This window comes from Ictidomys tridecemlineatus, chromosome 6 (genome assembly GCF_052094955.1).
Source record: "Ictidomys tridecemlineatus isolate mIctTri1 chromosome 6, mIctTri1.hap1, whole genome shotgun sequence".
Lineage (NCBI taxonomy): Eukaryota > Metazoa > Chordata > Mammalia > Rodentia > Sciuridae > Ictidomys > Ictidomys tridecemlineatus.
In genome coordinates, this window is record NC_135482.1 from 62,041,892 (window position 1) to 62,057,723 (window position 15,832).

General features: G+C 49.1%; 1 protein-coding gene across 4 annotated transcripts in view; it reads left to right on the top strand.

Moving 5' to 3' along the window:
* Positions 1 to 15,832, top strand: part of Spryd3 (SPRY domain containing 3) — a 23,705-nt gene continuing 7,873 nt past the window's right edge. Inside the window, exons 1-11 of one of the 4 annotated variants that reach the window (XM_005325009.5) lie at positions 1 to 138; positions 1,553 to 1,699; positions 2,814 to 2,889; positions 3,399 to 3,523; positions 3,796 to 3,931; positions 5,703 to 5,888; positions 11,933 to 12,082; positions 12,662 to 12,719; positions 13,529 to 13,648; positions 13,727 to 13,899; positions 14,436 to 15,739. In XM_005325009.5, the coding sequence (XP_005325066.1) occupies positions 116 to 138; positions 1,553 to 1,699; positions 2,814 to 2,889; positions 3,399 to 3,523; positions 3,796 to 3,931; positions 5,703 to 5,888; positions 11,933 to 12,082; positions 12,662 to 12,719; positions 13,529 to 13,648; positions 13,727 to 13,899; positions 14,436 to 14,570 (1,329 nt within the window). In that variant the 5' untranslated portion in view covers positions 1 to 115 and the 3' untranslated portion in view covers positions 14,571 to 15,739. Of the gene's footprint in view, positions 139 to 1,549; positions 1,700 to 2,813; positions 2,890 to 3,398; positions 3,524 to 3,795; positions 3,932 to 5,702; positions 5,889 to 11,932; positions 12,083 to 12,661; positions 12,720 to 13,528; positions 13,649 to 13,726; positions 13,900 to 14,435; positions 15,740 to 15,832 lie in introns of those variants that run through there. The other 3 variants (XM_013358438.4, XM_078014632.1, XM_040280588.2) reach the window with 3 other exon arrangements.

Genomic DNA, 15,832 nt, shown 5'->3' on the forward strand with positions numbered 1-15,832 from the left:
TTGGCCAAGGCGGGTGGTGGGGGGCGGGTCTTTAGGAGCGTAGGAAGGGCGGGGACCCGGATGTGTGTGGTGGTGGCGGCCGAAGAGCTAGTGTGCGGAGCTGAGAGGCCTATGGATGAGGAGGACGCGGCGGCCCCGGTAGGCGGGGATCGGGGCGGGGTCCCGGAGGCCTCGGGTCTCCCCGGAGTCCGAGGCGGGGGTCCTGGGCGGGGGCTCCGGGGCCAGGGGCGGGGCCTTGCGCTCTGGTCACTGGTCTTCCTTTTGCAGTGCACCCTTGCCTGGTGCAAGGCCTGGGGAGACGGGGCGTGGCACACTGGTAGGCAGGGGCCTTGTTACCACCCGGTCCAGTCTGATTAACTAGACCGTTGGGGGTGGAGGCGGGGCCCAGAGAAGCTGCCAGTCGCTATGGGTTTCAAAGACAAGCAGATGCGCAAAGGTCTGGGGCGCTAGCATATATCTGGGGTTGAGACCTGGCGAAGAGCCCGGTATGGAGTCTTAGGCTGCCCCACAGGTGTCTACTGTTCTGGGCCACGTGGTGGGTTGTAGTTACTACTAATGAGCATTGGGATTGAACTCAACCCAGCCTAGGTTTGCCATGCACCTACTGTGTGCAAAGATCTGGTCCGAAGCTTGGGACATGGGAAGAGAAGAGTATCTCACTTTTTTCTCACTTTTGGCTCTCAAGAGAAATTTGTTCATTCATTTGTATGTTAGTACTGCAGGTTGTTGGTTTTTTTAATATATATTTTTATTAGTTTTTGATGATTTTTTAAAATTTTTATTTATTTTTTTGCATGTGGTGCTGGGAATCAAACCCAGTGCATTACACATACTAGGCAAGCACTCTACCACTGAGCCACACCCCCAGCCCCTGCAGATTGTTTAAATACCCAGATCATCCCATTCCTCTCCTTTGCTGCTACCATCTTAATGGATGCCATGTCTCATCTGAACTGCTGCAACAGCCTGAAGCCTAAGTGAGCTTTAAGATCATATAATTTTTTTTCTTAAAACTCCCCAGAAGTTTCCCATCATATTAAATTCAAACTCTTTACCATGGTTTATAGGGCCTCTACTTGGTTCCTGCCTTCTTATCTTCTTTTTCATTTTCACCTTCCCTACACGCTACCATGCCAGCTCTCTTCCACCCAAGGACCTGTACCTTGGTTCTCCCCCGTGCCTGGAATGCTCTTTCTTGGGCTGTCTTATGCCCAGCTCCTTTTCAACTCAAATGTCACCTCCTCAAAGAGACCATTCCTCCACCATTCTTTGTCACAGCATCTGTTTTTTCCTCCACTGACTAAAATGGCAACCCTATGAGAGAGCAGGAATCCCGTTCATCTTGTTCATAGTTCTGTTTCTAGCACCTAAGACAGTGCACAGTAGAAGTGCATTAAATGTTGAATGAAAGGATAAGGATGGGGATTATGAGATAAGTCATAATTGGGCAAAGGGCCTCAAGTCTAGTGCCCTCTCCACATTCAGGGTTGAGCAGGATGAGGTGCTTTGCTCAGGGCCTTGCTTCCTCCTCAGTCTCTTGTTCCCTCAGCAGGTTTGTTCTCATGAACAAGATGGATGACCTCAACCTGCACTACCGGTTTCTGAATTGGCGTCGGCGGATCCGGGAGATTCGAGAGGTTCGGGCTTTCCGATATCAGGAGAGGTTTAAACATATTCTTGTAGATGGAGACACTTTGAGGTGAGTTTAGGGGAATGGTTCCATATTTTCCTTTCTGTACCAGATCTTAAGAGGCAAAGGGGGGCTTTTTCAGAGGTAGGGGACTGTCTACACAGGGGAATGTGTTGACTTTCTGAGTGGAGCAGTATGTGTTGCTTTACCCTGTATTCCCCTCTGCCTTTCTCACTGAGTCACAGGTCAAATATAGGAGTACCCTGAGTTCTTTTTTTTTTTTTTTTTAGAGAAAGTGAGGGGGGGAGAAGAGAGAGAGAGAAATTTTTTTAAATATTTATTTCTTAGTTCTCGGCAGACACAACATCTTTGTTGGTATGTGGTGCTGGGGATCGAACCTGGGCCGCACGCATGCCAGACGAGCACACTACCGCCTGAGCCACATTCCCAGCCCCACCCTGAGTTCTTTGTTGAGAAGACTGTAATGAGTCTTGAGTGTCTGAGTCCCCTTCTCCCATGTGTCAGAAATTGGACTTAGTGAAGGATGGCCCGTTCAAAGGCAGCGGCCCTTCTGTTTGGGGAAGGACAGTTCTGTAATACATTCTTTTCACCACCTCTTGTGTTTTTCCAACCCTTTGGTTTGTGTAGGTTTATCTTTTTACTGTCTTGGACACCTTCTCTCACTCCTTCCTAGCCTCTTTCACAGAATAGTCACTGATGGGGGAAGGAAGTAGTATTATTTAGCCTAGAGTCAAGAAATCTGAGGACTGGGGACTGAGTAACTGTCTTCCAGTCTGCAAAGGGCTTTGGTACAGAGGCTAGAGACCAGCTGTTCTCCAGATCCACTGAGGACAGAGCAGAGGCAAGGGCCTGAAGCTGCAGCATGAGGGTTTGAGATTAGACAGGGTTGTGAGACCCCTATTAGGCAACTGAGGGAGGCTCTGCATTTCCCCACTGGAGCTGAAGAAGCCAGGCTTGTGTTGCATTGGACCTTGGCTGTAGTTGGTGGGAGGGGTGAGTGACCTTAAGTATTGTGTTATGATGGGATGCAGATATCCTGAAATGTGGTCTGAAGGATTCTCCTCTGTGCTAGGCCTGGCAGGGTACAGTTGGGATACTGAGGCCTTCTTCCCCATTCCTGGGCCTGGCTGCTAATGGAACTCTTCCCTCATTTCTCCTTTAGTTACCATGGCAACTCTGGTGAAGTTGGCTGCTACGTGGCTTCTCGACCCCTGACCAAGGACAGCAATTATTTCGAGGTGATCAAGCAGTGGGTGGGCAGAGCAGGGGTGAAGTCAGGGGTGAGAGCCTCAAGCTCCAAGGAGTATCTTTATTGGATTAATGATCCTGTCCTTTTCATTTTCCATTAGGCTAGCCTTAGCTGGGAAAAGGGTGCAGGATAGTATGGCCCCTGATCTGAGAAATAGGGGCCCTGGAGTTCTACCACCCTGTCCCTTCTTCTGCCCTTCACCCTCACCTAGGCGAACTTTGACCATATCCCAGACTTTGACCCTGTTGCTTTCCTACCCCCATACCCAAACCCACTGTCTACTCCTATGTTTTTCCATAGCTCAGAAATAATTGTCTAAGTAATCATGGGAAAATAGGACTCCAGCTTCCCCAGGTCTCTCTCTGCCGGTCCTTTCTCTGATTTCCATGTCTTTTTTCTCATTAAGCCTTTTGATCATTAACTCCCCTTCCTCCCTACCTGCATCAGTGTAATTCATTGCCCATCCCTGATAACGGTGCCCTGTTCTCTTCCCTCCAGGTGTCTATTGTGGACAGTGGTGTCCGGGGCACCATTGCTGTGGGGCTGGTTCCTCAGTATTATAGCTTGGACCACCAGCCTGGCTGGCTGCCTGACTCTGTAGCCTACCATGCTGATGATGGCAAGTAAGTGGTCCCTGTAGAACCTAACCCCTTCCCTGTGGATTTAGGAATTGTAGATATGAAGGAGAGCTTTTCCATTCCTTCTCCTGTCTTGGGTGTTTTCATAGAGCTTTTCTGATCAGGATAGAAGTTGGCCTGGTGGCTACCCTTGCAGGTGTGCAAATTTTGGGGAGAAGGTGGAGGTCATGCCAGGATACAGGGGGATGCTATCCAGAGTGGAATATCTGATAAGGTGGGGGGCAGTTAATCTTATGTCTGAGCCACTCACTTTACAGGCTGTACAATGGTCGAGCCAAGGGCCGCCAGTTTGGGTCAAAGTGCAACTCTGGGGATCGGATTGGCTGTGGCATTGAGCCTGTGTCCTTTGATGTGCAGACTGCTCAGATCTTCTTCACCAAAAATGGCAAGCGGGTGAGTAGGAAATCCTGGGTGGGTTCCAGTGACTTGAAGGTGCCCAAGGGTTTGTGGGAGCAACTGGGATGAGTCCACTGGGCCCCAGGAGACATGTACTTGGTTCCCATCTCCTTCAGTCCAACTTCAGATACACCTGAAATTCCCTGTGTGTTGAAGATATTTTCCCTGCCTGGGCAGCTAGGTGCCCCAGATGATAGGCCTGGAGGGCAAGTCAGTGTAGCAAGTAGAAGATGAGCAGAAAATGTGGGAGCAGAATTGGATGACTTGAGGAAAGATTTTTTTTTTTCTTTGTGATACTGGGGCCTTGTGTATGCAAGGCAAGCTCTCTACTAACTGAACTATATCCCTAGCCCTAGGGGAAGATTTTGAGCAAAAAAAAAAAAAAAAAAGGGAAGATGTGGCGTGACTGCATAGGCTGGAGGGCCCCTATAGGTTTTTGACTTGTGTGCTCTTGGGGATAACGCATCCTTTCTGTGGTTGATTTTCCTTCTTTCACTTCTCCTTCCCTTTTCTCTCCAGAGAGAGACTAGTAGTGGTGAAGAGTTGGGACAAGAACAAATAGAAAGGAGAGATACTCAGCTTTCTCTCTTTACCCAGCTCCCTCTTCTGCACTGGACAGTTGCTTTCTCAGGCCTTGGTTGAGTGTCCTGCTCTGTTAGCAGCTGTGCCTCTGCACTTTCCCACTGCAGTGCACACATACATGTCCCCAAAGTACTGACAGTAAGTCCAGAGACTTGTCTTTGCCTTCTAGCTCTGTGGATACCTTGCTCTGCCAGGAGAGTACTTAGCAAAATTTTAAACTTTTCTGTACTTCTAGATTGTTTGTTTATTTTTTGCCATACTGGGTATTTAACCCAGGGATTCTCTACCATTGAGCTATATCCATAGCCTTTTTTTTTATGGTTCTGGGGATTGAACTCAGGGGCACTTGACCACTGAGCCACATCTCTATCCCCTATTTTGTATTTTTTTAATTTAGAGACAGGGTCTCACTGAGTTGCTTAGTGCCTCTCTTTTGCTCAGATTGGCTTTGAACTCGTGACCCTCCTGCCTCAGCCTCCCAAGCTGCTGGGATTATAGGGATGTTCCACCATGCCTGGCCCACAGCCCTTTTTCTTTTTTATTTTGATACCGGGTCTTGCTGAATTGTTGAGGCTGGCCTCAAACTTGTAATCCTCCTGCCTCAGCCTCCAGAGTCACCAGGATTACAGGTATGTGCCACCACACCTGGCTATACCTCTTTTTTTTTTTAATATTTATTTTTTAGTCGTAGGTGGTAATTTAATTTTTATTTGGTGCTGAGGATTGAACCCAGTGCTTCACTAGGGAGGCAAGCTCTCTACCTGTGAGCCACAACCCCAGTCCTGGCTATATCTCTTTTTAAAATCTTTCAGTATGTGTCATAATTATTGGTTGCATCATCGTTTTTTTTTTTTTTTTTTTTTTTTTTTTTGTAATTGGGATTGAACCTAGCTGTACTTAACCACTAAACCATATCCCCAGCCCTTTTTATGTTTTACTTTGAGACAGGGTCTCACTGAGTTGCTTAGGGCCTCACTAAGTTGCTGAAGCTGGCTTTGAATTTGTGATCCTCCTGCCTCAATCTCCCGAGTTGCTGGGATTACAGGTGTGTACCACCACTCCCAGCTGGTTACATCATCTTTAAAGTGCCCTTGTGAGAATTAGATAAGCTGTGCAAAAGTGAGTTGTTATAGTAAAATTGAAAAGAGAGGCTCTGAATGAGGTTTTCTCCCTTCCTCCACTGCAGGTGGGCTCCACCATCATGCCCATGTCACCAGATGGACTGTTCCCAGCAGTCGGCATGCACTCCCTGGGTGAGGAGGTGCGATTGCACCTCAACGCTGAGCTGGGCCGTGAGGATGACAGCATTATGATGGTGGATAGTTACGAGGATGAATGGGGCCGGCTGCATGATGTCAGAGTCTGCGGGACTGTGAGTAAAGTACAGTGGGAGTGAGGGCAGAGAGGGCTGGGAAGAACCCCTGTGGACACTTGAGCGCATCTGAGTGGCTAAGAATTGGGAGTCTGGACAGTATCTTTTGCAGGGCTTTGGGAAGTGGGCCTTTGGGCAGGATAGCCTGGACCCATGACATGATACTTGGAGTCCAAATCCATGTTCTCTTTAGCACTGATTTCTTTTTTTTCCGCTTCTCTTTCATTTGAGGTCTCAGGCTAGTCGTTGACTCTTGGGAAGTGTGGAAGCTCTTTGACTGATTTGATTCCTTCAGTGTCTGGTGCCATCTACTGCTCCGCCTGCCTGCCTTTGAAGGGCTGGGGGCTGATTTGGAGGCAGAATGCCTGCATTCCCCTCCTTGCTTGGTGCCAGCTCAGCTGTTCATTCAAGATGCTGTGGGACAGGTGTGGTCACCAGCCCCACATAAGTGGGGGGAAGTTCTTGGAGATCTTTGTTGAATAAGTTTCAGTATCAGTCTCTTTTCTCTTCCCCATCCATTTTATTGGGGATTAAAAGAGACAGGGAGAATTCTTGAGCCTCTGGAGCTTGTCGTCTTGTTTTTTCCTCAGACCTACTTTTGTCTCAGTCTGGGTTATAAGCTTTCTTGTGAAATGCATGAACCTTGAGAGAGGGAAGTCCTCTAGTCTGCCTTCAGTGTCTCTTGCTGTGTTGGGAGTGACTGGACACTGAGTCAAGTCTGGCCCTGACCTCTACTGGGCTGCTCAGGCCTCCCACTTCGAATTGTCCCTCTGCTGCCCCTTGCTCCCAGCCTGGCCTTTTTTTCCACCCTCTGGCCTTCTGACCCCTACCCAGGCTGTTTTCAAATCAGCCTTTGATAGGAAAACAGAAGCAGTGGGGGGTGGGAGTGGATTATGAGCAAGTCCTCCCCCTTGTGGAGTTCAGGGTAAGCAGAACTCAGGGAAAATGGCAGAAAGTGTGTTCCCCTCTGTGTACCCCTCTGGCTTTGGGGTCCAGGGGCTACTGTGGCTGTGAATCAAAAAGCCTCAGATGCCTACTTCTTGACTTTCATTGCTTTCTTTTCTTTTCCCCTTCTACCATAATTTTGACAATATCTACATACTTGAACTTGGGCTTGAGCCAGGGCAGTGTTCCAGCTCTCATCTCTGACCTCTCCTCAAGAGTTTTTTCCTGGCATCGTTTCCCTGCCTGGACCTGTCCCCACTCTGCTCCCAGCTCCTCCCAGGCATCTTTTCTAATTGATGCGGAATCCTGTAGACATTTATAAATAGCCTTCCTTCCTCCCCACCCTCCCCTCAGTGCCCTCAGGCCACTCATTTATGAATTTTTTCTTTCTTAGACAAAGGCTGTAGAGTTTAGCTATTCTATCAGACCCTCACCCTAGTTTAGGACAGCTAGCAGGGTGGGACCGCTTGCTCTCTGAGCACTTGCTCCCCTAGGGCAGATGTGGGTATGAACTCTTGAGAGATATACCTTCTTCTAGTCTTGCCAACTGTCCCATCTTTCATAAGAGGGTTGAGTGGTTTCTTCCCTGATTTGTTTCATTGCCTTGGGCCTCCCAGCTCCCCACCTCATCTCTTTGCCTCCCCATCCTGTCCCTTCTTACCACCCACTGTATTTCTTTCTTTCTTGTTAATTTTTTTTATAGTTGTAGATGGACAGAATGTCTTTATTTTATTTATTTTTAAGTGGTGCTAAGGATCGAATCCAGTTTATTTTTAAGTGGTGCTAAGGATCGCTTGCCAGGCAAGCGCTTTGCCACTGAGCTACAGCTCCAGCCTCACCCACCGTATTTTTAACCCAGCAATCAGAGCTGTGTCAGCCTGGAGGGACCCAGGGAGACATCATTTGAGCCATTCCATATCGCCTGTTTTCTAAAGATGTCTAGCAGAGTTGTTTCTCCTCTTTGCCCCTCCCTTTTTTTATGTCCCCCTCTACTGGGGAGCCTTTCCCTGAATTCCAGGCCCCTGCTGCTGTTGCAGTCTTTTCCTGTCCTGGGCGATGTTCTCAGTATAGTGCTTTAGAACCATGAGGACTTGGTAGAGCCTTAGATTTGACCTAGTCTAGAATTTCTCCATGGGAGATTGTTCATGATTTACTTGGGACAATTCTTCAGTATGCAAGACATTTAGTATCCTCAGCCCCCAAATAAGATGATAGTAGCTCCTTCCCCTAATCATTGAAATAGCTCAATGAAAAAAATAGTAGCAGATAAAAGTGAAGAGACTTGTTCAGATGTTAGCTAACTAGTAGCAAAATTAGGCTCAGATATTTTTTGACTCTTATCACTATCTTTTCCACCATCTAAAACTGATGATCCTGACCTGTAGTTTGACTTAAGATTTTCCAACTTGGGCTGGGGTTGTGGCTCAGTGGTTGAGCATTTGCCTTGCATGCATGAGGCACTGGGTTCGGTCCTCAGCATCACATACATACATACATACATACATACATAAAATAAAGATATTGTGTCCATCTATAACTAAAAAAAAGAAAAAGATTTTCCAACTTTATGATATGAATTGTTACTGCCCCTAAACTTTGCAAAATGAGGTCCTGTGTAAAGAGTGGGAGCTGTGGATACTGCCGGAGGATTAGACTCATTTCGTTTGATATAAAAGCTATCTGCATTCAGTAGAATCTGTATTTTGAATTTTGATCTTTTCCTAGGCCAGCTATGTATAGTAATGATACTCTTTTGTACTGTAGCTCCCAGTCACCAACCCTGCTCTTCTGTGGACAGTCATCTGTCTTTCCACTCCCTTCCTCATGAGTTGAATCTGAAGTCCCTAGATTTAAATTCCCTCTCTTCTGGGAATTCTCCTGTCTAATGTCTTTAGCCAAAGCCCTTCTAAGTAAGTTTATTTGACTGCCTTTGTATTCTTTTACTCCCATCTCTTTTCTCAATTTTGGGGTCTCAGTGATCCTTTTTTCTCCCTTCTCACTGTTTCTTCCCATAAAGTAGAGTCAGTTCATTTCCTGGCCCTTCTTTTCTCTCTCTAACCTTTCATTATAGAAAATTTCAAGCTTATAGAAAAGTTGAAAAAGTAAAGAGAACATCCCATAGACCTACTCTCTGGATTGATTGTTAATATTTAGTTATGTTTGCTCTGAGTCTTTGTATGGGGCAGATGTGGCTCTTTGCTGAGTGGAGTTCTTTCTCTGCTTTCTGTGGCCTCAGTTTCCCCTCATCCAAGTTCAGAGTGAGGTCCTGTGTGGAGGGTGAGGGGGCTGTGGATTCAGCTGGAGTATTAGACTTAATCTGTCTTTGTTTATTGTTTATATCTCCTCTGACAACTCCTTAGATCAGGCAGCCTTTGATAACACAGGGAGGTGAAAGAGGCCCCACCCTCTCAGAGGTCCTTCCCAGACCCAACCCAGAAGGAGACCTGTTGGGGCCTGAGCTGGCCGCTGGGGAGCATGTACTTTATTCCTGTTTCAGCTGCTTCTGGGCCCTCAGGTGTTGAGCCCTCATTGGCTCCTGTCAAGAGAGATTAGGGTCTCTGCTGGCAAAGGAAGGAGGGCAGGTACCGGCCAGAGAGGAGGGGCAAGGGAGGGTATCAGGTGTAGAGCACCCTGATCTGCAGCCTCCTCGGGGTGGCATCAAGTTCACCAGTGGGGGAAGTCAGGGCAGCTTGAAGGTTCCCAGGAAAGAGTTCCCACTACCTGCACCAAAGATTCAGAGGGACATGCAGAGGGGGAGGATGCTTGGAGTAGAGTGACTGGAGAGTGGTCATTGATTCTGTTGGTCATTCTAGTTGGAGATAAGAGTCGAGATGAAAGACCATATCCTTCTTTGTTATTGGTAGTTCCAATATAATTCCCATTTCCTATTGGAGGGGGAGGTAGAATTTGTATTGTTCCCTACCAGAGGTCAGGCTCCATGTAAGCACTTAACACTCACTTCATTTAGTCTTTTCAGCTGTTTTCAAGATATAAGAATTATTGTCCCTATTTTACTGGTGAAGGCTTAAAGAGGTGAATATAACTTGCTCAAGGTTATGGCTGTGAAGTAGTAGGAGTTAGCACTTGAACCTGAATCTTTTGGATTCTCTTTCAAACTGAGATATCTGAGGCACAGACTGAAGGACCCACATGAAGATGCTGGCAACTCAGACTCTAGGGCTAACATTGCACCCAGTGTGGGTTCCTAACAATAGTGGCCCAAGGAGGGGAGGAAGGCACTGTACTCAAGAAAGCAGCCATCAGAGGAGCCGAACTCTCCACTGTGCCTTCTCATTGCTCTGAGAAGACTCTAGAGAGCTTGGGGTGGGGGACAGGTGATTTCTGGTGACTTCTTCACTGAAGAGAGGGTGGTTCCATTCTTAAAGAGGTCATGCTGTTCAAGAGCCCAGTTATCCAGATGTCACCAGTGAACCTGAGCCCTCTGCTATGTCAGTGCAGGTTGTTCTTCTGGCCTTTTAGTTTGGGAAGCAGCCCCACCCTCGCCTTAGAACTACACCAGCTGCCTTCTGCCGCTGAGGTAGAGGGAATGGTTGGGCGGGTTTTTCCCAAGGATCAGAATCTGGATCGGCCGCCTTTTGGCTGTGGAACTGGAGAACACTCTGTTTCCTACACTCAGGCCAATTGGATGGAGTGGGTCAAGGGCAGCTGTGGGGTCCCCCACCCAGTTCTGCAATGCTGGGTGGAGAGGGTGGGCTGGGGGCTGCTTGGACTGGGTGGAGAGGAAAGGAGTTAATGTGCACTGACCAAGCCACACCCCTCCCATCTGGCTGGGGAGAGATGCTGAGCTGGAGCCCAGGCCAAAGGAGCATACTGAGGGTGGTAGACAGAAGGCAGAGCAGTTCTGGGCCCGGGATCAGGGTAGCCTCCTGTGCACCTCTGACTTTTCTCCTGATCCTCCCTCACTTCTCAGGGGTATCCAGGGCTGAGCAGTGTAAGCCCCTGTCCTCCCACTATGAAAGGGGATGAACAGGCAGGGCCAGCTTCTCTAGAGATACACACAAACCTCCATGATGGTGCAGGCGAGCATAATTCCTTTCCTGTTCAGGCAGGAATCTTGAGGTGGGTGAGGAGGCCTGTGTCCCAAGGCTTGCCAAGGATAAGTGGAGGAGGTCCCCAGGGAACATGTTTTCTGCAAGCCTGCAGGGGTGGGAGGGTAGAAGAAAGTCTCTGAGGGACAGTTGAGCTAATTAAAAGGGGATTAAGGAATCCCAGGTGATGCTGAGGGTGGGGGAAAGAGGGGATGGGGTTGAGTCATAACCCCTCTATTACCATGGCAACTGATAAATAAATCCTCCCAGATTGGGGGTTGCCGCCCCATCATGCCCAGGCAGGAGGACTGAAGAGCCCTGAGAACCTATCATTCATCTCCCCTCTCCTACCTCTGCACCCCTGCTCTAGCCTGAAAGAGCAGCAAGGGCCTGGAAATGGGAAACCCTGCCCTCTGTCTTCATTTTGACCCTCCCCTCCAGGAAATGAAGGAGTAGAGCTGGTCATTCTGGGCTCCTGGCTCTCCTCAGCATCTCTCTGACCCTGTGATGAGCAGCTCTGTTTAAGGCCAAGTGAACCAAGACCTTGAGAGATTATGTCAGTCACATTCTGGGCAGAACTGGGTTCTCAGCTTGTTCTCTTCCCTCAAATACATGGACTTGTCACCTGGTTTCTACATGTCCCCTGTCCCCTGTGAAGCCCCCTGAGAAAGTTTCCAGCTTCTTTTCTTCCCTTTCCCTGCAGGGAGGGTCAGTGGGCTTAGTCAGGGAAGGAATGCCAGCCTAGAAGCCTCCAGCATACTTTCTGGTACTCCATGTTGTTCACCAAGCTGTGTGGGTGGGGGTGTCTAGTTCTAGGAAGGCAGTGGGTTCAGCAAAAGGCTCCTCTTGCTCATGCTGCTGCCTTTGACCCCTGTCCCTGTTCTTCCATGCCTTCCTAGAATTTTAGGCCATGTTGCACCTGTAGCATCCTTTTCCTTTCAGCCAGAGTTTTTTTCAGACACAGGAAACTGGTACCCAGACTGCCCTCTGACCAGGTTTCCAGTGTGATGTCAACCAGTCCCCTAATCACCAACTGCTCTTCCTCCATAGCTGCTGGAGTACTTGGGGAAGGGCAAGAGCATTGTGGATGTAGGACTGGCCCAGGCCCGGCACCCGCTGAGTACCCGCAGCCACTACTTCGAGGTGGAGATTGTGGACCCTGGAGAGAAATGCTACATTGCCTTGGGGCTGGCCCGGAAGGTGGGCACAAATGCTGGACTTTTTTTATGAAGCCCCCTCAGCTCTTGGGCTGTTGGGCTGAAGTCAGGAAGCTCTTGGGGAAACCAGGAGGGCCTAGGCTGTGTACCACATACCCCAGCCCCAACTCTAGGCCTGGGTGTTGGGAGACTGCAGCCCTGGCCTTGAAAGCTGAGCATCTTCCTCACCACTCCAGTGCCTGAGATGTGAGAGGCTGTGGGGTGGGTGTACAGCTGTCTGGGTTATAACCTGTTACAAAAAATTGTAGTCTCAGTTGTCACTTTCACTGTTTTTTTTTTTTTTCTTTTTTTTTTTTTTGTGTGGGGGAGTGGTACTAGGGATTGAACTCGGGCACTCAACCACTGAACCACATCCCTAGCCCAGTTTTTGTATTTTATTAGAGACAGGGTCTCACTGAGTTACTTAGCGTCTTGCCATTGCTGAGGCTGGCTTTGAATTTGCAATCCTCCTGTCTCAGCCTCCTAAGCTGCTGGGATTACTGGCATGCCACCGTGTCCGGCCTCTCCTGTTTTCTTTTATGTGTGTGGTCCCATGCATTTTTTTTTTTCCTTCTTGGTGCAGGATTATCCCAAGAACAGGCACCCTGGCTGGAGCAGAGGGTCTGTGGCTTATCATGCAGGTAAGTAGAGGGCTGCCCTCGGAATGTGGGATTGTGGGGGAGATAAAGGCAGAGAGACATCCATTTTCGTGGTCACTTATAAATGGTCTCTTTCCTCTTCTCATGCTTCTTATGCCTTCTCCTCATCTATGCTTTTCCTCCAACCCTAAGAGCCAGGGAAGCAGGACAGGGGCGGGCGAGCTGGGCCCACACTGGACATTCCAGGCCTCTGAGTTGGCTCCCTTTGCGCCCTTCCTGCAGATTTGCCGATTCTTCTTTTTCTTTTTTTTTGGTATGCTCCATTTCCTTTAGGGCTTTCTTGAGAAGAGAATTGAGCTTTGGTTCCTGGTCTCATCTTTCCACTCCCCTCCCTTGCATGCTTACTCCTCACAAAGGGCTGAGTTCCTTTCTTTTTTTTTTTTTTTTTAATAGTTCTCCCTTTAGCTGATGGATAGTCTGTCCCACCTCCCAACACCCTCCCCCCCCCTTTTTTTTGGTATCACAATTGAAACCAGGAGTGCTTAACCACTGAATTCCAGTTTCTCCTTTTTTATTTTGAGACAGAGTCTTGCTAAGTTACCAGGCTGGCCTGAGCTGCAGTCTTCTTGTCTCAGCCTCCCAAGTTGCTAGGATTATAGGCCTGTGCTACTGTGCCAGTTTTGTGTCCCTTTTTTTTCTTTTCTTTTTAATCTTATACCCCTTTCCACATCTTTCTCCCCATCTTTTTTCATTTTGAGGCAGGTATTATTAAGTTGTCTAGGCTGGCCTTGGTGGGGATGGGGGACATGTCAGCGCCTCCTTTAAGTGTGTCCTCTCCCCTCCTCCTACAGACGATGGGAAGATCTTCCATGGCAGTGGTGTGGGGGACCCCTTTGGACCACGCTGTTACAAAGGGGACATTATGGGCTGTGGAATCATGTTTCCCCGGGACTATATTCTGGACAGTGAAGGTGAGTGGTATGGGGAAGAGTCAAGCTGCTCAGGACAGAGTGGAGGTACCACAAAGGCTCAGGTTTCTGGTCTCCTAGGGGACAGTGATGACAGTTGTGACACAGTGATCCTGTCCCCGACTGCGCGGGCTGTTCGGAATGTTCGGAATGTCATGTACCTGCACCAGGAAGGGGAAGAAGAAGAAGAGGAAGAGGAAGAGGAAGAAGATGGGGAAGAGATAGAACAGGAGCATGAGGGCAAGAAAGTGGTGGTAAGTAGTGATTTAGGGGTTGTTCTTGGGCCCTGGGGCTGGGCAGGGGTTGGCTACTAGTGGGATTAGGACTATGGGCCAGGACCAGGGTGGGAAAAGGCAAGGTCTTAGAGTGTCCTGAGGTCACTGGGTTTGAAAACGGGGCAATAGTTGTTTTCCAGCCTCAGTATGCCCTCTTGTGGCCATTTCTCATATCACCCTACGTGTCTCCTGGAGCCCATGCCAGGAGTTGGAGGTGATGGACCTCAGGCATGTGTAACTCCAGTTTGCAAAGAAGAGGCCAGAGGTTGAGCACGGTGGCGCATACCTGTAATCCCAGCTACTTAGGAGATTGAGGCAGGAGGATCACAAGTTTGAGGCAAGCCTAGGTGACTTAGTGAGACCCTGTCACTAAATAAAAAAATGAAAAGGGCTAGAGATTTAGCTCAGTTGGTAGAGTACCCCTAGGTTCAATCCCCAGTACCGGAAAAAAAAAAAAAAAGTGAAGAGGCCAGAACTTGCACCATTCTGCAACGCCCACCCCCACCCCCTGCCAGGTTTTCTTCACCCGGAATGGCAAGATCATCGGAAAGAAGGATGCTGTTGTACCTTCTGGAGGCTTTTTCCCCACCATTGGAATGCTGAGCTGTGGGGAGAAAGTCAAAGTTGACCTGCATCCCTTGAGTGGCTAGGGGCTTTCCAGACCTGCGCCATCTCCCTCTGCACATCCTTTGCGGGGCCAGGTGCCCAGTTCCTGACTTCCACAGGATTGCTTACCCAGCAGGCCCTGGGGTACATTCACTTTCCCCTTACCAATCCAGGCCACATCAGACTTCACCTTTCTGACCTGGTGTCACCTTTATCATTAGTTGCTGGGCCTGAGTCCCTGGTTGGACAGGAAGAGGCCCATAGAATGGTGTTGCTGTATCAGTGGGTCCCACTTACTATGGTCAGTGTGTACCTGCAGCCCCCATTCTCTCACTGGTCCCATGAGTGGAATGAGTCCCTGGCTCAACTGCTATCGGGGCATGACCTTTGCAGAGGGTGGAGTAGAGACAGCCCATCTCCTACTTACCGTGGTATTTCCCCTTGAATTCTTTTTTTGTTCCCTGTCCTCACCGTGAACAGTGAACCAGTTGCTGCTGTCCTCCCAATGGCTGGCTAGGGGGCCTCTCTTGGGCCACCTCTCCCTTCACTGGCTGCTGCCCCATAGATTCTTCTTGGGTCTCCATTCTTTCCCTTGAAAGATACCCACTTCCAACCTGCTCAGGCACCATCATCCTGCAGAGAATCCGAGTCTCTGGCTCCTGCACCTGTGCACACGCAGATGGTGCACAGTGTTTGAGGAGGGGCTGTGAGATGATGTGGGACCGGGCTTGCTCCTGCCTCACTGTCCATCTTCTCTTCACCTGCACCACTGTCCCTAGCACCTGGACTGAGGCTCCGGGGAACATCTCATGCTGTGGCAAGTGAGCCTAGAGAGGCAGCTTGGCACCTCACTCCCCTTTGCCTGCCCCCTCCCTGCCTGCCCCAGCTTGCTGCTTGTGCCAGTTGCCTGTTTTGCTTCAGTGTTTGATTCTAGCACTTACATAGACCCTCCTCTTCCCAAGCCCTAGGATCTCCCTCTACCCCCTTGACCCTGAGCCCTTCCCCTAAACTGACTTTTGCTGGGAGGAAGGAGCAGCAGGAGCTTTTGGCCTTGGTTTGCACAGTGGGTAGGGCTGTGGGGAAGTGGGCATGCTGTTGTGCTGCTGGGCCCCTTGGCCCTCTGTCAGGCCCTGCACTATGATGTATGAAATGTATGTACAGATTAGAGATGTTTATACAGCCAATAAAGATGGAGTTTCTGTATTTATCAGTATTGCTGAAACAGGAATTCTTTGCAGTAATGAGGGGACAGGGCCAAGGGGCAGCTGAGGGCAGCTTGTTCCTGGGGGCAGATGTGGACCACTGT